The sequence below is a fragment of the Rhinolophus sinicus genome, chromosome 5 (genome assembly GCF_057876585.1).
Source record: "Rhinolophus sinicus isolate RSI-liver-muscle chromosome 5, RSI-T2T, whole genome shotgun sequence".
Lineage (NCBI taxonomy): Eukaryota > Metazoa > Chordata > Mammalia > Chiroptera > Rhinolophidae > Rhinolophus > Rhinolophus sinicus.
In genome coordinates, this window is record NC_142505.1 from 90,315,136 (window position 1) to 90,339,003 (window position 23,868).

The 23,868-nt window shown below is 50.4% G+C and overlaps 1 protein-coding gene across 12 annotated transcripts in view; it reads right to left on the bottom strand.

The window, feature by feature from the left end:
* Nucleotides 1–22,702, bottom strand: part of TNIP1 (TNFAIP3 interacting protein 1) — a 48,765-nt gene extending 26,063 nt beyond the window's left edge. For 5 of the 12 annotated variants that reach the window (XM_074313798.2, XM_074313797.2, XM_019734316.3 and 2 more), the window contains exons 1-2: nt 15,965–16,123; nt 1,139–1,319 (exon numbers count right to left, since the gene is read on the bottom strand). In XM_074313798.2, coding sequence (XP_074169899.2) covers nt 1,139–1,283 — 145 coding nt within the window. In that variant the 5' untranslated portion in view covers nt 1,284–1,319; nt 15,965–16,123. Of the gene's footprint in view, nt 1–1,138; nt 1,320–9,780; nt 9,912–15,964; nt 16,124–22,630 lie in introns of those variants that run through there. The other 7 variants (XM_019734320.3, XM_074313802.2, XM_074313795.2 and 4 more) reach the window with 6 other exon arrangements.
* Between the last annotated feature and the right edge of the window lie 1,166 nt (nt 22,703–23,868).

Here is a 23,868-nt window from a genome sequence, read left to right on the forward strand (position 1 = left end):
GCAAAAGGAATTACTGGCTCTGCGCACCGATTCTCACTCTGCTATGCCCCTAAGCTGCTTTGCCTGGCTTTTGAAGCTCCAGGCTCAGTCTCACCACTGCCTTGTGGGCTGAGTGGGAAGCATGTCATTCTGACCCACAACCAGACACAGGCGGATAAGGAAGAAGGCCCCACAATCAGGGAAAAAGGAGTGAAGGGGAACAAACTCCTGGCCCCCCCGTCCCATCTCCACCCCCTCTTTCTGCCCCACTCCAGCCACACCTGGCCAGGACTCCACAGAAAGCCAGGGGCTCTTAGGACTATCATCATGGCACCCGGGGGCTTCCCAAGGCCTATGCCCCAAAGACAGGGGCTGCCTGAAGGGATACTACCAACCACCCCTCTGGGCCTCTGTTTTCCTCCTCCCACAAGTGGAAAAGGGAAACTCCACTTTTTCTTCCCCAATCTGCCATTCCAAACAGAGGTCTGCGAAGCAAGGAGAGAGCATTTGGAAAATTGGGGAACTGGGCTCGATCCCAAAGTCTAAGACCAGAGAAGGTGGCAGCAAGACAAAGGAAAAGTTTTAGGAATGAGAGGAAAGAGAGGTCCCTCTGGATGGGGAAATCGATGCATGTCTCACACAGAGGAGATGGCATCTCAGCTGGGTGCTGAGGGTGGGCACCACTCAGTCATATGGAGGGAGGTGAGGTTGCCCTAGGCAGTGGGGACAGCTTGAGGAAAAGCCAGGAAAAGAGAAATCAAGAGATCTTCTCCCGTTTTGCTTCACGCCAAGCTCGGCTCCCTCCTCCAACACTTGGGGACCATACCCTGGTTGCCCAATGATGTCAGCTCTCCCCCTTCCTGGTGCTTCTGGAAGACCAGGCCACAGATTGGGCCTTCCAGCTCCCTCTCCCTGACCCCATGTCTTTTTGTCAGTCCCTCAAGGTATTCTGAGGTCTGTCATCATGGTTCTGGGGTGATGGGGACTCAGGGCTGGGAATGCTGCCACCTTGCCACGGAAGTGCATAAAGACACAGCTGTGGGGCAGGAGCCAATGCAGGGCCAGGAGGGACAGGGACGATGTGGGTGGAGGCATATGCCAGCTGGCATTGCAGGCTATAGGTAGGAGGTTTGCAGGGAGAGTGCAGGGTCTGCTTTACCTAACATCTTTATCCCTTGCATTTTTTCCTTTAGTCGGGAATTCTCCTCCACTAGGCGCTCAAAAGCTGTGGACACCTCTCCCGGAGGCACGCTGCCCCCAGGGTCGTAGATCCGGAAGATCCGGTATGGTCCTCTCCCTTCCATGAGGGTGGCTCAGCCCCTGCCGTGGTGCCCGCCTGGCTGTAAGGACAACAGCAGGAAATCAGGGGGCTGGCCAGGCCATTGAGGTGTCCCAGAAGGCAGTCCCCATAAGCCAAAAGAGAATACAGCACTTCAGGCTGGTGTGGCCACAGTACAGCAGAGCAGGACAGTCACCTCCTTTGATCTGGACGCTCTGCCTCTTTTAATGCAAGCTAAGAATGGCGTAAGTTTCTTTGAGCTGCCTCCCTGTACTACTCGCTCATTTGGAACAACAACCGACTGTGAGGTACAATATGGAGCACAAGAAAGAACACTGGACTTGAGAGTCAAAACACTTGAGTTCATGTCCTACCGGCGGGGTCCAGAAAGACAGGGACCCTGCATCATCGCTGCATTCCCAGGCCCAACACAGTATTAGCTAAGAAATGAATGCTAATAAACACCAAATGAATAAACGGTCTAACCATTAACTCACTATGAAATCGTGGGCAGTCCCTTCCCCTCTCTGAGGAGGGGAAATGAAAGTCTTACACTAAATCAGTGATCTTTAAAGTGAAATACTTATGCCCTAAGGGATAAGCAAGTCAACCCAATCCAAAGTTCCATTTATATGTATGTCATCTTTTTTTAAAAGAAAGAAGAAAAAACCCTGACTAATAGTTAATATACTAATTGACACTGTTACCTTCCTCCTTCAGTCTCATATCGTGTATGGACTGTCCCTTCCAGTTCTAAAGAACACATGAATTTTCCACCAAATCACTACCTACTTGCTCAGCCAGCGTTCTGCAGTAATCTGTCCAATTTCATCCACTTTATTTCATTTGAAACTACTCTGCGAAGTGATTTCTGAATCCTAGTTCTGTGACTTAATAGAGAAACTTCTTTCTTGCATTCGCTCATTCATTTAACAATTATTTATGGAGCATCTACTCTGTGCTGGGTACTAGTCTGGGTGCTGGGAAATTCTCAGCAAACAAAACAGGAAAATCCCTCCTGCTGCTTACACTGTAGTGGTAGAAATGATAGATACATAGATACAATGTTAGGGGTAGTAAAAATATCTATGGACAAAAATTAAGCAGGAAAAGTATGAGGCAGGGACTTCAAATGGAGCTGTCAGGAAAGGACTCACAGAGGAGTTATTTTAGCAAAGACCTGAAGGAGGTGAGGGATCTAGCCATGCAGATATCTGGGCAAAGAATATTCCAGGTAGAGAGAACAGTAAGTGCAAAGGCTCTGAGGCTGAAAAACTTGATCTAGCCTCCAGCCCCTGCAAAGAGCTCCCCAACACAAAAAAGCTCCAAAGGCCTCTGCCAGGGACCTCAAAAGGACTTGGGGCCCCGAAACCTCCCTCCTGAGATCACCACCCCCAGGGCAAAAACTGTTTCAGTCAGGAATCCCCAAAGGCCCTTTAAGCACCCACACAATGCTCCCTGAAAGAAAAGAGTAAGAAAGGACGAATAATAGCAGTCCCCATTCATTCATCATCCACGTGCCAGGCACTGCGTTATCTCAGTTAAGCTGCACAACAACCCTAAAATTCGTAATTAAACTATCCTCATTTTCTAAGGGAGGTTCAGTGAGGTGAAGTAACTCCTCCAGGATTACATAAGCAGCCTGTGAGAGCCTACATGCAAATCTAGCTCTGCCTAAGAAGCTGACTTCACTCCCTGCTACTTTCCCACAGCTACCCCAACAAGACTTAGGCCAGAGGTGTTGAAGCCAATTGGTAGAACAACACAGGACTGTATCAGGTAACTGCTGGGCTGTTTCCCCTGCCTCGCAGCACAAGAAATAACAAGGGTTTTGCCCAGAGGGTCCACATTACCACAGAAAGACAGGGGCCAGAAAGAAAAACAACATTCTGGTGAGCGGGACTCCTCCCCCAAAGACTGACAAAGAGACGACAAAAACATGCTCCCACGCCCTGCTGGGCCCCACAGAGGCAAAGGACAGATGCCTACCCACCCAACACAAAAGTCATCACTCAGTTTGGGGGGGGTGGGGGTGTTTTTAACTTGAAAGGTCAACGCTACACAGCAGAGCAAGAAAACCCTGAAGTGTTCACTGAACTCAGACACAGTGTGGGTAAAGCACTAAGTCCAATGACTGGCACACAGCAAGGTGCTAAAAAATGTTGGGAGCTGGTGTTTTGTCCATGCTCACCTTTCTTCTCATGTGCCATTCCAGCAAAACACTTACTGACCAGGATGGACTGTATCTGACTGGGGGAAGCATTTGGGCATTTGGCTGAGACCTTCCTGAAGGCAGGAGCACGCTTTACACAGCAGGTCTGGCACTTGGAAGGTGAGCCATGATTGACAGGAGAATGGAGTTCATGAACGGGGGAGAACCGAGACCTGGAAGGAGCTGTAGCCACCTTTGGTGCTAAGTGGTAGCAGGTGTCCTGGTTCCTGCTCACCACTCAAAACTCACCCTAAACAGAACTCGCAGTTGACATGATAGGATAATTTGGGTCTGCTTTTCACTCCATATCTGCTCCTTGAGAGCAGGGGCCAAGACCACCCTGGCTACCAGAGTACCCTGACAGGCGTCCAGAAGACAGCCTTAACAAACCGCTCATCAAAGCAGAAAGAGAAAGGTCCAAAGGAGCCCTTAAGCCTGCCCCAGCCTCCTCAGAGGCTACATACAAACATTCCAAGAGCCTGCCCGTGATGTACTCACCAGAGGCACTCTGGCTAACCATACACTTCTAGAATCAGAGCTGGCACAGCCACGCTCCCTCAGAGATGCCCAGATGTAAGGCCAGGTGACATAGCAGGATGCAGGATACAGGAACTGAAACCCACCTCCACATCCTCCAAAGCACATAATGCTCAGGCTCTTCCTCAGCCCTGGGAGCTGACAGGGAACGGGGTACTAGGGAAGCAAAAAAGGAGGCAGGCACTGCTATTCTCCCCAATTCCAGCCGTGGCAGGCAGAGCTTGGGGGCAGGGGGAGAGAACAGGCTGCCAGGCTGTGGGAACAAAGACAAAACAGCCTACCGCGAGAAAAACCCTCTTTGCAGCTCAGAGGAGCCACCCAAGGGAGGGCCTGGACTTCTGGAGAAAAGACAAAGAGAGAAACAGGGAATTTCCACATCCTGCTGACCTCATGCCCAGATGGTCGGCGGCAGTTCCAGAATGACTGCCGGGTAGATGGGAACTCTCCTAGTGAGTGTGGTTTTTATAACCTTTCCTGGAGAGAGGAATCATTCCCAGGATGACAGAGCTGAAAGGGAATCTCCAAGAGCAAAGAGGCCGAGCCCCATTAGCAGGCATCCAGCGGCTCTCTAAACGAAAGGCTGCAGGATTCTCCTGCCCCCCAGGCTGACAGCACATGGCCTTCCCCTCGCCTGGGGCAGTGCTGGAGCACAGTGCCTCAGGTGCTGGGGTCTGAGCCCATTGGACTCTCCCTGAGGGAGGGAGGGCTGTCAGTCAGGGCCAGAGCACGGAGACCAGCGTCGCCCAAAGGGAGGCCAGAGCTGGACCAGAAGGTCTCTGCTCTCTCTCCAGGATGCCCGCTGCCGGTTCCTGCACTGGGATCCCACTACGAAGCAGAGGCCCCACCCCATGTTCTTTCAGGGTCTGTCCCAGACTCCATATCTACCTGGGCCTGGTTCCAGCAGCTACAGATCAGCAGGTGACCCCCCCCAGCAGTGGGACACCAACCTGCCTTCCAAAAACACAAACATCCAACGCAAACCTTCTTCCAAAACAAGACCTCAGCTGGGGGGTTGAGGGGCACGATATGTTCCCACAGCCCGCCCCAAGGGGTCCCGGGGTGCCCGCTGGAACCAAAAAGGCCCAGTTTGGAGGCAGAAAGGGGCCCAGACAGACAGGCCAGGCAGCAACCACAGAGTGTGAAGATAGAAGTGATGCTGCTGAAACTGAAGAAGCCACCAACTCAAAAGAGGAGGAGGAGGAAGTGGCAGTGATGGGGTGACAGGCAGCAGCTAAGGGGGTACGAGGGGATGGGAGTGTGGGCCCAAATCGCAGCCTCCAGCCAAGAGAAAGAAGGCTGAAAAAGGCAAGACTTGGAATTAAACTTACATTCCAGCTTCTGCATTGAAATGCTTCAGCCCATCTGACTGTCTTGTGATTCGCCATGTGCTGACTCCAGGAGGGGGGCTCCCTGCCCCCACCCCCAAAATGATATGAATTTGCATAGCCACTAACATTCGCAAAATACGTAGTAGTTTCCCAAGCATTATTTTTCCATCTGATTGTCACAACAGCCTTGGGAGAAAGGCAGGACTGATGTCTGCCTGACAGACGAGGAAACTGAGGCCCACTTGGGAACTTAATCAGCCCGATCCCATGCTGCTGGGCACTGGCTGCATCCTGGGAGCAGTCAGGCCCTGCAACCACAGGAGAAGTGACATTCTCCTTGCCCCAGAGGGAAAAGTCCAAGCAGATCTCTGGTATTGCGAGTCGGGGGGTCACAGCAGCCAACAGTCACCTCCTGGGGCAGAGGCAGGGGCTGCCAGAAATGCTGGTGACCAAGGGGTGAAGGAAAGGGGTCTCCGGGAAAGAAGGCACCAGACAGAAAGTCAGAGGGTCCTAGCGGCTGCTCTGCTGCCTGCTTTCATGGCTTTGGGCGAACCCATCCACTCTCTGCACCTCGCGTGACAGGGAGCAGCCCAGACTCGAGAGAAACTGGGAGATGTCTTAAAGCTGCCTAAGGATCAACGGAGACCCACGGGAGAGCCACTAGCACGTCAGGGAAAGGAAGGGGCCCCAGCACACTGCAGATTCGCAGATTCGGGAAGAAAGGGTCCAAACAGGGCAGGATCTTAGGGCGGAGCCGGTGAGGCATGCAGGGTGCACCGCGGAAGCGGGCACTCAAGTGCAAGCACGGGACCCTGAGCCAGCACTGTCCTCCCATGGTGCACCTGGGGCCTCGCCCCTGCGTGCCTCACCCTAGTCCCAGCTCTGTCACCCCTGCAGGCTGTGTGACACTGGACCAAGGCCTCACCTTTCCTGAGCCTCAGTTGCTTCACCTGCAAGATAGGAATCATAATAGAATCTACCTGGGGTCAGATTCAAGAAATTAAATGAAATAATGTGTACAGTTAGAAAGGATTTCTCACTTTATACTTCCTGATTATTTGATCTATTTAATAAGAATCATATGCATTGTATAATAAAATTTCCAAAATAACAATAGAGTGTGTAGTACCTACCTAAGTACCTGGTACACAGCAGGCTCTTAGTAAAAGGCTGAGGCAGTGCCATGTCTGTGCCCAGCTGATTCAAGGGCCAAGCCTCCCCCTGCCCCATGGATCCCTTCTTTTAACGCGTGTTTAGGTTCTTCTGTTGGCTCTGTAAACTGGGTCATGCTAAGTCACTTTATTTCTGGTACCTGCAAATGACCGTTAAGCAGAGACCCTGGAACAACACCAGAGCTAGCACATGTAGACACAAGAAGCCCAGGGACCACGTCACCACACTAAGGCAAGACTGGCGACCACCTGAGCCCCATTTTCCTCATGTGCACGTGAAGAGCACAGTCGTAAATGGGAACATCCTGCAATCATCCCCCAGGGAAGAGGGTACTGAGGCAGCGTGAAGCACCTTACACAGAAAGCAAAACTCGTTCCCCACCCATGTCACGGGCAGGAAAACTGTGGCCGCAGTTCATCCATCAAAGAGCAGGCTGTGCCCTCTTGCTGGCTGTCAGCAAAGACACAGCACCGCCTTTAGACAGTGTGTACTAGGGAGCCCAGCCCGGTGTCCTCGCCAGTGAGGAGTCAAAGACTTAGGAAGTCTTTGCAACCAATGCAATAATAAAGAGGCTGCAGGCGTCTGGTGGAATATGAGGAAGGGGGGCTCGGAAATCGTGGGATCTAGGCAAGGTACACCAGGGCAAGCATCTTCCTCTCACTGAAAGGAAGGGCTGGCAACAATAGCAACACTCCAACAGTAGGAAGACGAACAATCTTGAAGGCCCCTTCTAGATCTAACATTCCAGAACTTGCAATTTATTACCACCCCTTTCTATAGTCTTCTGATCTTGAGAAGGCTCCTCTCCCCAGCTCCAATCCCTCCTAATGCCCACGTGCATTTCCTTGACCCCTCAATCCTCCCACAAGCGCTACTAGGGCTGCTGTCTCCTCCCCCAAAGCAGTCAGAAACTCCTAGTCTGCAGCCGTTCACTGGGTCCTCCCCTCCTCCCTGCTCCAGCCCAGCCTGAGGACTGTATCCCTCAAATATGGCAAGCATCGCCCCTGAACCCTTCTTCCTCCCCTCCTCTACCCTGACTCACCCACAGAGGGAGTCCCACTGTCTCCACTCAGCCTCCAAGACCCAGGCTCCACACCACCACCCTGGGGACAGGGGCGTGGACCAGGGCCATCAGCCAGCTGGAACCACTGCAAAAGAAGACCAAGGAACATCTAAAGCTGGGAGAGGGCCTGACATTTGTTAGGTGCTACCACATGCCAGGCCCTGGGATGTGTCATGATGCACCTTGACTTATTTTCCTCTTATCACACAGAGATAAAAATTATTACCTGTTTTCCTTTCGGCTAGAGAGCATTAGCTCTATTTTTCACATGAGGAAGCAGAGTCAGAGAGGTTAAGTTACTTGCTTAAAGACACACAGCTGGTTAGTGACAGAACAAAGAATCCAACACCCATGTCCTTTCCACTGGCAGGCACTGCCTGTGAGACAATGAGCTGAAGCTCAGGGGGATAAAGCCAGTCCTGCTGTCCGGCTATCTGGAATGTGCCACCAGTCTGCAGCCTCTGCCTCCACACGTCTCTAACTTTGTATGCAATCCCATCCCAGTCTACCCTTGATCACCTACCGTCACCAGGGCTTAGAATCGCAGGCTGGAAGGAAACTCAGGGGAAATTCAGTCCATGCTTATCCCGTCCCCGGGGAGCCAAAGGACTGTGGGTGATCACCTGTAGTGATCACCTTTAGTGACCCAGACCAACTTCCTCCCCAGTGAACCTCGCCTGGGCAGTCAACACTCCCAGTTCTGCTTCCACCGGCCCTTGCTCTTCCCCTGAGGTCCCCTGGAATAAAGCGCAACATGTCTCTCTTCTCCGTTTCAACCCTGAAGTGATATGGACCTTGCAGAGTTCTCTTGAAGCTGATCAGCCCTTGTTCCCTCCATCGTTCCACACAGAATCCAGATGGGCTTCCACACCCCTCCGCAGACACCCCCCTCAACCCTCCACTTCTACCCTGTCTGTAGCTGGTCCTGACACTGAATACAACACTGCAGGTGTGGTTTGCCTGACCAAACAGGGAAACTTTCACCTCCACCCTTTTACATACTTGTGTTTCCCTGAAAATAAGATCTAGCCGGACAATCAGCTCTAATGAGTCTTTTGGAGCAAAAATTAATATAAGACCCCATCTTTGATTAGATTAGATTATATATAACCCGGTCTTATATTACAGTAAAATAAGATCCGGTCTTATATTAATTTTTGCTCCAAAAGACGCATTAGAGCTGATGGTCCGGCTAGGCCTTATTTTCGGGGAAACACAGTATTATGTTTCTATCGATGTCACCTCATGTACATTTGTTTTCTTATAGCTGGATCACCCTTAGCAAAGTGTACCCTTTCTTAATGACGTCAACAACTTGCTTATCATACGCCTAACTGGCTGAGAACAAAGTTCTCTTGTAGAAAAGTATGCTTGAGGAGGTTTCAATTATCTAAAGGGCCACAGGTAACTGATTGTGTAATCCCCTATCTGTGCACCTTGAAATCATTGCATCACGGTACACAGGAGCTGCACAAACATGTGCCTGCCACCTACTTTGTAATAGCAAAAACATCCTGAACATCCATCAAGAGGGAACTGATTTAATAAACGAGGGTGTACTCATTCGATGGAATACTATGCAGCCATCAAAAAGGGGGCAGACTGCAATGACACAGAAAGATGCCCATAAAATATTGTTAAGGAAAAAAAAAGCAAAGTATGAATTTAGATGTATAACGGTACTATTTTTTTGTAAATCAAGTGTGTGTGTATGTGTGTAAAATCTCAAATGTGCATAGGGAAAGGTCTGGAAAGACACATACCAAACTGCTACTAGTAGACAGCTCTAGAGTAGAACAAGGGATAAGGAGAAAGAATAAAAAACAACAACAACAACCTTTAATTTACCTATAATTGTTTAGCTCTTTACAAGGGAAATCTGGTCTTGTTCTATTTTTAAAAAATTAATTTTAAAATACAGCAGGAATGGGGCAGGGGAGAGGTAGGAAAGAAAAGACAACTTTTACTTTTTACTTTATACCTTTTGTATTGCTTGAGTTTTTTTGAGTTTTTTCCTTCAACGAGCACATGTTATTTTGTAACTTTTTAAAGGGAGATATATATATATATATATACACACATACATACATACATATATTAATTTAAGTGGCTTGACAAGGTTAGAACAATAGGGAAGAGCTGTTCTACACCAAATGAGGCTAAAGGGCTGGGCTGGGAAGGGGTAACAGTCTCCTTACCATGCACCTACCTCACGTGGACAGACAAGGCTACAGGGATATGATCACAGATAAGGATGGAAAGTCCAGTGACAAGTTTTCTGGTCAAGGAATTTGGTGGATGGAGAGTTGGCAGATATAGAGGAGCGTTTCCACGTGGAACCTGCCGGGAAGGATCAGCCTTCAGGAAGGTGAGGGCTGGCCTGGAGGTGCCAGAGGCGGGGAGAGAGGCACCAGACTTTGGATAACCATGCTCGGCTGGGAACAAACGGGAAGCTCCCCACCCACGGCTGTGGGACCTCACACTGGGCTTTACACCTGCTTTGCTGGAGAGGAAGCCCGGTCCAGACAGGTGCAGAGCTTGGCTCAAGGCCACACAGTTCCCAAGGGATAAAGAGGAACCCACACCTGATCATCACATCCCTGGTCCCCACCTGGTACTTCCCACGGCCAACTGTTCCTTAAGGAGAGCTGAGAAGGCAGCCCAAGCAACCCCAGTCCTCTCCCCTCCTCCCCCCACGCACGCCTCCTCTCAGCTCCTGGGCTCCACAGTGCCCACACTCCAGGACTAGATGCCCGGCTTCCCTCTCAGCAGCTGGGACCTCACCCAGGTCAGGAGGAGCCCCTCAGCTATCAACGTTAGCGACATAGGGCAGTAGGGCCGACCTTGGGACAGAAGGGATGGGGGACTCGACTGACTTTTTGCCTCCCAGCCCCCAATATGCCCAAAGCTGGTTTATCTAATGAAGCGCTTCTCCAAGAGGGATGATGATAACTTGTGAGAATCCTTATGCCAAATATGATGGAAAGAAGGTTTAATAGGTTCAAATCCCAGCTGTGCTTCCTCACCAGGTGACCCTGAGCAGACCTCACTCTCCTTGTTTCTCTCTATAGAAATGATGTGAGGACCAACTAGAAAGTGTAGAGCTCTCTATAGACTTTAAAGAGCCATGATGGCTAGGAAGCAGCGCTGGACGGGGGTAAGGCGACTCGGATAAAAGCCAAAGGTATCTTGTTTTAACAGCCAAAGCTGGAAACTACCGAATGAAGAAGAAAATGAGTAAATGTATTGGGACCATTTCATACTCGGTAATAACTACACAGTCATAAAAAAGGAATGAACCTTTAGTGACCCAGAGCTAGCAACATAAATAAACATGGATGAGTCGCACAAGTATGTTAAGCAAAACAAGCAAGTTGCAAAAGAATATAGACATTATAATAGCATTTGAGTAACATTTGAAAATACACAAGACAGTACTACATATTGTGTACGGAGGCATATATTCAAACTAAAACTGTAGAGACATGCGAGAGAACAAACTCTAACTTCAGCAGCCTCGGTACTTCTGGAGGGGAGGGCGAGGGGATGACCGGGAGAAATTTCAGGAGCACAGAAAACGTGTTCCAGCGTTTCTTACGGCGATGGGAGGGTGCCCAGGTATATCACATTACCCTCTCTGTCTGAAAGAGTCCTTCGTATTTCCTAAACGGCCGTGTGGCTGTCCTCAGGCCCTCTTCCCAGGGGCTGGAATGGGAGGTGGAACAGCACTTGCAGACGCAGAGGTTGGGTGGGGGAGGGGCCAGGGCTCCTTAGACCTCTGCCGAAGGCTGCCACGGGGAAGGCAGAGGACAAAGGTCTCCCGGCCAGCAGAGAGCGAAGCAAGCACTCTCCCGTGTGGGTGGAGACCAAACCAATGCCCCTGACTCATGGGACACTCCGAGGCCCGCCCTCAAAATGCCAGCTCTGGCCTCTGAGTATGACTCCTTGGTGACACGACTCCCACGGCACCCTTCCACCTGCCCTCCCCACACACAGATACCCGGGACACCCGGTTTGTCCACCCCGTAGGTGCTCAAGGACACAGGGGACAGCCTTGCGGTGAGGTCCCTGCGAAGCGACGAGTTCCCCAAGGAGGACGGCCCTCAGACAAAGAGCCAGTGGCTCCCCAGGCCAGTCGTCCATTCCTATGGGAAGAGTGACTGTCCTAGGCCAGTCATGGGGAAAAACATCAAGAACTTCCTGCAACCGGCTACGGTGGCTGCCAAGGTCTATCTAGGGGTTGGGGAGCTTCTCCCTACTTCCCTGGGTCTTCCTTTTGGCAACTCTCCCGTGGGCCCCAGAGACACTCCCTTCAAAGAGGGACAGGGAAAAGAGGGGCAGGCACACGGGCAGGCAGCAGGGGCGCAGCAGGCAGAAGCGAGGAGGGTGGGCACTAGGCCTGGCCCACTAGGAAGGGCTCAGAAAATGAGGGAGCCAGAGACAGGGCGGCCCAATCACTGGGCTACCGAGATTTTAGAGCTGGTAGAGGACACCCAAAGATTCCAGCCAGTGCAATCCTTTCTGTTTGCAGCTGGGACACCAAAGCCAGCAGAGGGCAGACAGCTGCGCAGGGATGTTAATGACAGAGGGGAGGTGAACCAGGGTCTTCTGGTGGCCAGCTACGCCCCCTTTATCACATCACACTACTGCCCTCCCTCTCCCATCCCCTCCCTCCCTCAAAATGGTCAGGTGAGCAATGAGGGAACAAAGAGGAGGTGAGAAAGGGAGAACTTGCTGTGAGCCCCCCACCTCCCTGCAAAAGCAAGCCATCTGTAACGACACTGGGAGGGGCTGCCTGGAAGGCAGGCTCCCTGACCCTGGGGGTGGGGGTTACATGGAAGCTGGACAAACACCTGCTGGGATGCTAGATGCTATGGAGCGAATTTAGGCCAGATGTCCGCTACTCCCCTGGCTCATGTTAAGCTTCCACTATTCTCAACACAGACAGAAAGACGGCTGCGACAAAACAAAGGAAGCCCCAGCCGGAGAGGACACAGCATGGTCCGTCCACAGGTGACAGAGGGTGGGCAAGTTTTCCCAAAGCACGGGGGAAAAAATGCACCATCCTCATCTTCTGTTGAAATCCCTTCAACATCCTCATGATGACGTCCGTTAACAAGGTAGGCAGGGCACTGACTGAGGACTTGACCCCGCATCGGCCCTGAGCTGAGTCTCATTCATTTGCACCCTTCGAGAAGGCAGCACTGACATCACAGAGTCTTACAGGCGAGGGAGCAGAGGCTGTACCCACACAGGTGGACACGGAACTCCAAAGCACACGCTTCACACCAGTGGTTCTCCAAGCACAGGCTCCCCAGCACCCACTGATCAGACCTCAGAGCGCACAGCCCAGTGAGCCAACGAGCCATCGGGTGATGCTGACACATGCGTTAAGTTTGCCAACCAAGTGCTCTAATCACTTCCCAAGGCTGCCGCCTGGGAAAAACCGATACTTCTCTACCTGGTAGTCAAGACCTTAGGTGTTTTCCTAACCCAGCTGGTCAGCTCCCCCCACCCAGCAGAGCTCTACCCCAAATCCACTGCCCAACCTACTAAGTTCCGGATGGGACTCAGGCCCCACTCTGCACCTCATCATCTCTCTAGGGCCTGGCCTTGAAGTCACCTCCCTCCAGAAGCCCCCTGTCCACTGGTACCCCCAAACTGGCCCCCCACTCCAGTAGGAGTTACTGCTGGGCACTTGCTGACACACCTGCCCAGCAGGCAATGCTCACAGCACACTTGTGCCCATTCCACTACAGTTCCTGGAGGGCGGAGCCAGTTCTTCATGCCCCTGAGCATCATGCCACTCAGCACAGCACCGGGCACCAGGGCCACCGGGAAATATTTGCTGACTATCAGAAGGAAAAAAAAAAAAAATGCCTCGGGGAGCAAGTTCTGCGTCTCATCCTGACTCTGCCACTACCTCTCCGGGACAAGTGCCTTCCCATTTCTACGGCCTCAGTTTCCTCACCTGTGAAATGCCCCCTTATTCTAGTTTCTTCGAATCTACTCATCCACTGAACAAAACCAGCAGAGCCTCATCCAGACACTCTTATCAAATATCAGGGATGCATGCGTGAAACTAAAGAGGTGCAGGCTCACCCTTCTATTCCAGGAAAAGAGCAAGACAGAAAACAAGTAAACATAGAACTTAAGTTCTATGTATAGAACTTAATGTATGCCAGACATTAAGTTCTATACATATACTTTCTCATTCACATATAAACAAGATTATTTCACAGCGTGATAAATGCATGAAAAAAACACATAGTATTATGACAGAAAGTGAAAAAAGGGGCTACTTTGCATAGAAAGGTCAGGGAAGGCCCCTCCAAGGAGGTGACATTTGAGCTGAGGCTTGACAGATAAGGAAGAACCAGCCATGGAAAGAGCTGGGGAAAGGTGTTCTAGGCAGAAGGAATAGCACATACGAAGGCCTCAAGGCAAGAACAAGCTTGGCATGTCGGAGGGGGAAAAAAAGCGGGTGCCATAGCTAAACTGCAGTAAGCGCAGGAGTAAGGTAGTGCCCAGTAGAGCCCAAGACAGGGAGGCAGGCAGACAGACGACCTCCTACAATCCTGAGGTGCTCAAATCAGGTCGGCCCGACCCAACCCAGGACATCCGGGCCCAAGTCACAAGCAGCACTGGGGGTAAGGGGATGAGTCAGACCCCACAGCTTCCTGGGGCCCCAAAGGATCTGGTGTGGGCATGGGGGCAGACACCAACACTCAGCAGGAGTGCCACGACATACCCACGGGACACCCATGGCTGGAGAGGTCAGGGTCACATTAAGTATGTAGAACACAGGACGTTCACGGCTGCAGCTTCCAGAGGGACATGATCAAGTGCTTCCATGAAGTGCCAATCCCTAATCACATTATTTTCCCAGGACACAGTCAGGACAGGAGCCTCGGTCAGTGGAAAGGGAACATGGAACATGGCCCAGGGCTTAAGACTTACTAGTCTTAGGCAAATCTTAACCGTTTTGGGCTTCAGTTCCCTCATCTGAAACTTGAGACCACCAATAGTGACGATCTCTTAGGGTTGCTGAACAGATTAAATGACATACTGAATGTAAAGCACAGTGCCTGGCACATGGTAAGGGTTCATAAATGGCAGCTGCTGTTATTACCATTACTGGTTTTTCACTGCCTCAATTCTCTCTGCTATAAAACAGGGATATTAATACAACATCACAGGCTTGCCATGAGTTTGTACTAATAAATATTCCAGCCTCCAAATGCAGTATCCATTATCAGGAATTTAAAAAAAAAAAAATTTCTGAGAGTCACCTTTCCTGACCTCTCATCGGATGCCGAATTCTCCTCTCGCGTACCCCACTGTATGGAAAGTGACTAAGTGCTGCTTAAATTCTATTTTGACTCCACTCTATTTTGACTCTAAAGTGATGCATCAGGAATCCACACATTTCCCCACAGTCACTCTGCAAGGAGGTGGGGATGGACGTCGCCGATTCTTCTGCAGCACCCACAAAAGTCCCACCCTCCCAACCAAAACACAATCTCTCACCTAGTCGCACAAAATTCCCACTCACTCCCATACACACAACTAATGAATGTATAATGCCATCACTTCGATACACACGGTCTCTCACACACACAAACGCATAGAAATGTTCCAGGGTGGAAAAGTCACCCATACGTACAACTCTACACCCAAAATCACTCCTAGAAACTCACTAAAGCTACCCTGAACATGCACACAAATGTTGTCTCCAACACTGTGCAAATACGTTCAACAGAAACAGTGGAGCAGGGACTCGGACGCCAAATGCCAGCTTTCAGATACTGACTTTGCAACTCCCTAGCTGTGTGACCCCAGTCTCCAAGTGCCTGGGTTTCCTAAACTGCAAAATGGGGATGACAATAATAATAATACCCATTTTGTGGATGGATGTGACACTTAAATGAGTTTAGACACATGTAAAGGACTTAGATCAGCACTTGGAAAGCGCCCAATAAGAGTTATTATTTTCGTCTTCATCACATGTGCACACAGCTTCCAAAACCGGTCTCCCACGTTGTAAACAGACGCACGCCCGCACGCTCCCCTCACCCGACCAGCGTACACCGCCTGCACACCCCGCACCCGCCTGCACACGGTTTCCAGAGCGCTCGCCCAGCGCAGTGCGCACGCGCACCCACCACCCGCCTCACCCCGCAGGGATTCCCCACGCAGCCCGACCCCGGCCCCGGCGGGAGGCCCCCTGCGCCTCTGGACCTCGCGCGCCGGAGCCTCAGAAGCTTGGAGCCCAGGCCCCCTGGCGAGGCCTGACCTCCTACTCCATGCCGGGTCACTGCTAAGGCTCTGAACAGCCGGGTTCGGGACTCCCTTCTTCCTGCTCTATCCCCACTCAGGACAGGCGGGCTTACCTAAGGATGAGGGCCCTGGAGGACAGCGTCCCACCCTCTGCGTCCAGCCCCGGGTCCAGCGACGAGGTAGCGGCCTAGGCCAGGATCTCACTTCAGAGGACTCCGCAGGCTCCCGGCTCCTGGGGCGGGGGGCGGCGACGAGGAAGTGCTGGGGGCTGGTCCGCCCCACCCCTGGGAAAGTCCCCAGTGATTGACAGGCCACTCGCCCAATCGCGTCGCGTTTCCCGACCGCAGGAGGACGTCGGGGTGGGACCGTGCAAGATAAACAGCCGGTGAGCTGGCGGAGTGGCCCTGCATATCCCCATCCAGCCTGCGATTGACGTCCCTGGGTTGTGGCAGCTCCCTGAGGGACTCCCCGCCGCTGAAGCCCCGGGTCCCGGAATGAGGCTGCGGCAGCTCTGAAAGCTGGAACTTCAGAGCGGAGACGAGCTGCAGAGACTACCCCACTCTTTCCTTGAGCCGAGTGGCACCCAGGCCAGAGAGGGGAGGGAACTTGCCAAAAGGCACGTAGGAATTTGGAGCTAAGCCAGAACTAGAGCTCAGGGCCCCAGAGTTGATCCGGGGTGCTCCCGGACTTCTTAGCACAGCTCGTAGAAATTCTGAGCTGAAAGGACCCTTCAAGAATCTTATTGTTACTGCTAACGTTTATTGCTCCAGACATTGTAAACACTTTGCATATATTAATTTGCACAGCCACCCTAGTGAGATGGGTTTTATCCCCCTTTTTACCATAAATAAGTATACAAAGCGCAGAGAGATAAGATGACCTCGGCAAGTGAACCAAGATGCAAACCCAGGGAGGCAAATGCAGAGCCAGCCTCCCGCCCTGCCTTCCTGTGGGCCAGATCATCAAAACAGTCTGTGGGATTTCCCAGCTCTGTAAGGATCAGAAACTCGGTTTAAGATTGGGAATACTTTCTTTTTTTTTTAAGATCATCGTTTTATTTAAAAGAGGGTAAATTTTAATTTCAAAAAGTGGAAGGACCTAACCGTGGAATAAAGGACAGCTCTTTAAATTGGGTGAATATAACTTGATGAAAAACCTATTACAAAAGACTCACTACATTGAAACTGTTGAAAACAATCATTGACAGGCCCTCATCCTCAGAAAGGATTTGGGGAGCTATTTCACACAGGCCCTCACTGTACTAAAGGAGAGATCTGTCAATCAACTGTGACTATCAACACACACATACCCTGCCCAAGTATACGCCTAATCCAAGAATTCTTTCAGCGTTGTGACATCTGAGAGGCCTTCACTTACTTCAAATTTGTTATCAAATGCTCAAAACAATATTCTAGTTCATTTTAATTATGAAAGTAAGTACACATATACCCTGATTTTAAGGAGAGGGCGGGAATGAGGGATGCAAACACCAAAGCACCATTGTGTGTCATCAATAGGGGAGGGTCCAGGGAAATTAGAATCGATGTGGCCGCTGTCAGGCATCATCTCTACCCATTGGGCCCCCCAAAACTGGTTTTCTTCCTGCTGTTCGTCTATGCTTTCCAAATTGCCTCTTCCTAGAATGCCATCTTCTTAATCCCAACCACAATCTTCTCATGAACATTGAAATTTACTCAAAATATGAAGGGTCTCCAACTATTTGCATTTTGTTTCCAGACTATTTCAGCTGTTTTGGTAAAATGTCTAACCTTAGACAGTTAGGCAAATAGTTTCATTCCCCAAAGTGCCATCTTACTCCTAGGTGGGCTTTTGGATAGTGCTCTAGTATGACATTAAAGAGTCACACAGTCATTTTTTTGCCTGATTTCCTACTTTTGGATAATTTTTTCAAATAATTACAATGTGTGAGAAAACGCATTTCTTCAAAGTCATGACTGCACCCACCCCACCCAGCCTTTTAAGTCTTAGTCTGACTTTAGAACATCCCACCATGTTAGAGGCCATGGAGACCATTGAGCACAATCCCCTATTTGACAGGTAAGTAAACTGACGCCTTGATGTAGTAAACGACTTGTTCAAGGCCACACACAGTGAGTGACACAACCAGGGTTGGAACTCAGGATCTTGGCTCCCAGGCATACAAGGTGTGATAAAAAAAATATGGTCACGGGCAGCCGGTTAGCTCTGTTGGTTAGAGCACGATGCTCGTAAATGTTGGTTAGAGCACGATGCTCGTAACACGAGAGTTACCGGTTCGATCCCCACATGGGCCTACGTGAGCTGCGCCCTCCCCAACCAGGTTGAAACAACTACTTGACTTGGAGCTGATGGGTCCTAGAAAAACACACTTAAATAAATAAAAGTTAAAAAAAAAAGATGGTGAATGTTTAAATTAAAAAAAGTTATTATAGCAAAAGACACATTGCCATTAATCCCCCTCAAAATGCCACCCCCCCCCCACCGCTTTGAACACACTTATCCCATTGTTCTTGCCACTTTCTGAAGCGGTTCTGGAAGTCCTCTTTCGTGAGTGTCTTTAGTTGCACTGTTGTGGCTGCCTCAATGTTCTGAATCGAAAATATTTACCTTTCATGGTCACTTTGACTTTGGGGAAGAGCCAGAAGTCACATGGTGCCAGATCCGGTGAATAAGGTGGATGAGGACACACTGTAATGTTTTTATTTGCCACACCAGAAGTGATGTGTGACACAGAGTGTTGTCACATGATAGAGGATGAAGTAAAGACACTCACGAAAAAGGACTTCCAGAACTGCTCCAGAAAGTGGCAAGAACGATGCATAAGAGTGTTCGAAGTGAGGGGGAGTATTTTGAGAGGGATTAATGGCCATGTGTCTTTTACTGTAATAAATTTTTTTAATTTAAACATTCATCCTATTTGTTGATCACACCTTGTATGTACTCCTTCCACTGCATCATGTTGTCTTTACAACATCATGATTTTTCTTTCTTGCAGAAATTCAACACTCATTGTGAACATAGGCTACAGATCTAACTAGTGGTCTTCTAACCCCTAGTTACTATGTTTCCCCGGAAATAAGACCTAGCCGGACCATCAGCTCTAACGCATCTTTTGGAGCAAAAACTAATATAGATCCAGTCTTATTTCACTATAATATAAGACCGGGTATAATATAGTATAACATAGCATAACATAACATAACACTGGGTATAATATAATATAATGTAATGTAATATAATATAATATAATATAATATAATATAATATAATATAATATAAAACACCTGTTCTTATATTAAGTTTTGCTCCAAAAGACGCATTAGAGCTGATGGTCCGGCTAGGTCTTATTTTTGGGGAAACATGGTACTACCTGGGTGGGCTCTAGGCCTCAATTGCTCTCTGGAAAATGAAGATAATAATTGTATCTACACCTGAGGTGATCATAAGGATAAATGAGATAATGCAAGTAAAGCCCAAAGCTTGGCACACAGAAGGCATTTGAGAAATGACAGACATGGATTGCGTGCATTGGGTAGAACTTCACGGTTAAACCCAGTACAGCCTCACCAGGTTCCATCCCATCATCCACATCCACTATGGTACCCTAGACTCTGGGAGCCTGGTAGGGTGGGAAACAGGTGTCCTAGCCTGTCACTCCCTACTATCCCAGATCTGGAAGGAGATTTCCAAGCCAGGAAGCTGGGCCTGACTCTGGGAGCTGAGTGACTCAGGCAACTGGGAGTCTCTTGCTCTTCCAGAGTGACAACAAGCACTTGCACGGAGCCCCACCTGGGAGGCAAATCAAAAGGCCTGTGTCTTGTTTTATTTTGTTTTGTTTTAAAGCACACAGCTTCCCAATCTCCTTTCTGCCACTCCCTACCCCTCTGCCACCCCCACCAAGGCGGCTCCAAAGTCACACCTAAATCCACATTTGAGGGAACTAAGAAACATACCCCCAAACCCACCAATAACTGATTGAGCTCTAAATCAAGTGCCTAAAGAGCAGTGGAGGCTGCATATTAAAAATATTGAAAGGTAACATTTGTGGAGTATTTGCTGTGTGCTAGGCCTGCACTGTTACATAATGTATCTCCCAAACACCCTCTGAGTTCAGAACCATTACCATCCCCATTTCACAGGTGAAACTGGGGCTTGGAGGTGTTAGATGACTTGCAAACGTCTTATACAACAACAATTAACTGGAGCAGAAAGACTCAAACTCTTAACACTCTTAAACATTATGCTATGGAGTCTTGCCAGCTAGCAAGACATAGAACTCAAAATGCCAGTCCTTAGAGGGTCATTAGAAAGGATCAAACCTAGCCTTTTTCCTGTAGGGAGGAAGCCACAAAGAACCAGAGAGGGGCAGGGATTTCCCAGGGGTCTTACAGAGGGTTTGTCATTTACACTCAGGACTAGAACCCAAATCTCCTGCTCTCAGAGCGCTACTATCTCCACGTGCCCCACTGATGGGAAATGAGCTTCTAACGCAAACAAGCACATCTATCACTCCAGTATGAGAATTGGGGCCTTGGCTAGGGGGTCAGTGAAACTCAGGGCAAGCAGCTAATGAACAAGGAAAAGAGCGCTCCTGGGCCTGGGTCCCTTCCTTAGATCCAGTCTCACATCTCCATAGCCCAAGGCAATCTCGGGAATGTAAAACCCACCCCCCATGTGGATTCTAGGTGCTTTTTGGTATTGGGTGTGTATGTATAATGAGAGAGATTTCAGTGATAGTTAAATGAGAAATACGCATCAAGCACGTGATGTTGACTAAAGTTGTACTCGTTAATCGTGTTTTTTGGTAAGAAGTATATAAGTGAGCAGAGTCTAGGGTCCCTGCTTCCCACCCTAAGCCGGATAAGCCATTTTTAATTCTCTCTACCTACCTCCCAAATAACTTCACAAGGGCGTAGATCTGATGGTGGTAAGATAGCCATAACCCCTAAGGTAAACTAAACCATATCATACCCACAATTGCCCCTCCTCCAAGAGGCAAGTCCTGCAAGGGTTGGGGCCTGGGCTGTGGAGTGAGACAGACTCCAGTTTGACACTCAGATCACAGCCCTGACACCCTCATGATTGCTCCCTGCCTGTTTCCTCATTCATAACATGAAGGTTAGAACAGTGCCCAACGCACAGGGTGGAGTGAATAAAATGCCACTGGGCCTGGCATCAGTGAAAGGCAGCAATGATAATTGCGATCATCAGTCCTCTAGGGTGGGCAGGGATTGTTGATTTCCTTTTTCCAGTGAGGACCCCAGGGCCTAGAGCCGTGGAGAAACTTGCCCTAGACCTCACAAAGTGTGTTCTCGGAAGTGCTGGGCCCAAAAGGCGTTTCTCCTGACATTTTCTCCAGGGTCTTTCCTGTTTTCCTCTTTCTCCATCCCAGCTGTGTCCCTGGCGTCCCTGGACCTGCCTTTTCCTCTAGGGTTTCTAGGGCACCTCTGGAGGAGAGAAAAGGGCAAAGTGACAGTGGGGGAAATTCCCAGCCTCATAGCCTGCACGGCCTAACCAGGCCCCTCCCACAGGTCCTAGGCACCCCAGGCCACCCCTGCTCCAGCTCCTCACCCTCTGGCTCCCTGTCTCCAGGTCAGGGTGGCAAGCCGGATGTGGGTTTAGATCCAAGCTTGCCCCTTGCCATCCTCCTGGAAGTAGGAAGAGGTCAGCCAGGCCCAGCCCAGCCCCTGAGGGAGGCAGATCCACGGGAACCAGAGTGTTTCCTAATCCTGGGAAGCCCTGACAAGGCCTTGAGAGCAATCCTCCTTCAGCCTCACCTCATATCCTCTCATGCTCCCTCTGCCAGGGCCCCTCCTTCTTCTCCTTCCATTCTTCTCCAGCCCAGAAGCTACTGTGGCAGTGACTTGGCCTCCACTCCTTTCCCCTCCTAGCCAGGGACTTCCCTGGGCTGGGCCTCTGACCAGCTTTGGGAAATCTGGACTGTTTGAGATCAAAGAGGAGGCCCATGAGAACTGTGTGTAGGCCTTCTCACCCACTCCTAGTGCCTCGGCTCTCTGTTAAAGGTTCAACCACTGAAGGGTCCAACTACCCCCGGGGGAAAGCAGATGGGGGAGCGCACCAGAGGGTCCCAGCCTTCCATCGAGTCCCCAAGGACGGCAAGGGGTGAGGTGGGGGGAACTCCCACCTGGTCGCTTCCTGTCTAGTTTTAGATCGCTAAAGTGCCCATCACACACCCACACTCTCCCCCTCACACACATACACACACACTCACGTAATGATCCAGACACAAACACACTCACACACACACACACAGAAACATGCTCACACACTTTCACTCACACGGACATACACTTATACACCTCAGTAGGTATGACACACACTCACAAACATAGATACACATTCTCACAAATACACACACAAACATCTGCGTTCACACTTATGAACCTATTCCCTTTTCTTGGGGGAAGGATAAGACAAAAATAGACTTCTCTTTTCCTTTGGAATAACTAGTAGCGACTAGAGAGAAAAGGACTGGCAGAAAAGGCAGGGCAGGAAGAGAAGGGCAGGAAGGGAAAATAAAAGGAGGGAGAGAAGAAAGAGGAGAATGGGGCTAGGCAAGGAGACCGAGAGGCCCCGCGCCCAAGCCCTGCCTGGGGGAAGAGGGAGGTGGGCTGGGAGCAGCCAACCCCAGCTGTCAGGAAAGCAGGAGAGCGGGTGGCTCTTGGCCCAGAGCTGGGAGGGTCTGGTGGCCCCAGCACCCTTGTGCCGGGAGCCCTTTCCCCTGTCTTGGCTCAACGCCCGCAAGCTGGGTAACTCACCTGGGGAAGGGCAGGAGAAGACGAAGGTGTGCGCAGCGGGGGCTGCCGGCCCTGTGAGGTTCCTCAGCTCGCTGCTTCTGCAGGAAGGAGAGCTGGGCTGGGCTGACTTTTAGGCAGGAGGGGAATTCCCCGAGATGGAGGAGCTAGGCAGCCACACAAGCCCAGCTGAGGCCCCTTCCCTCCCCCTGGCAGAGCACAGGGCCCTTCTTTGTCAGTCCCCACCTGTCACTTCCCAGACTGGCTGTCACTTGCCATGAGTGAATTCCAGGGAAGGGCAGAAGGCTCTAGGGAAAAGCTGGAAGCCTGCTCATTCTGTGGCTGGTCTGGGAACTGGCAGAGGGGCAGGGGTAGGGGAAACCTGGCCTGGCCACCCTACCCCACCTTGGGTTTCTCCCAAGGATCTCTGTTTCCTCCTTCGCCTAAGGTGGGGGATTCCGGTGCCCAGGACCCTGAGGAAATCACCAGATGCCCAGCCCACATCCTCCTGTCCTCCTGCCCCCCAGTTCCTGTCCCATCTGTTTACACTTAGTCTCTTATGGATTCTCCACACGGAAGGAAAAGCTTACTCCTTCCCTCTGTGCCAGGTCTCATTTGGATGTCAAGGGGGGCCTTAGAGACCTACCCACCAAGGAGCAGCCCAGCTCTGCATTAACCAGCTCGCGTTCCTGAGCCTCACTTCTCCGTCCTGAGCCTCAGTGATCCCCTGCTGTAAAATGGGGCTGAGTCCTTCTTTGCCCACCTCCTGCGATGGTAATTAAAATAAGATGATGGTTTACAGACATCCTTTGTAAACTATTAACTCCTCTACAAACAGAAGGTCTTAGCTCATTATCTACTGAAAGATGTTGGGTGGGAGGGGGCCATCTGGATGAGTTAGCCTTACTCAATCATTCCTGGTTCGGGAATTTCTTCATTCTTACAGTTTCTTCAGTCTTGTAGACCACGGAGGATACAAGAGTGGACAAATCAGACCTGTTTCCTGCTTACTCAGAACTCACAGACTTTGGGGCTGCCCTGTCCAGCAGAGTGGCCATTAGTCAGCCACTCATGGCTATTTAAATAAAAATTAGTTAAAATTAATTAAAATCAGTAATTCAGTTCCTCAGTAGCACTGGCCACATTTCAAGTGCTCAATAGCCACACGTGGCCACCACATTAAACTGCACAGATATAGAACATTTCCATCATTGCAGAGAATTGTATTGGATAGCATTGCTCTGGGGGCTGTAGGCAAGATC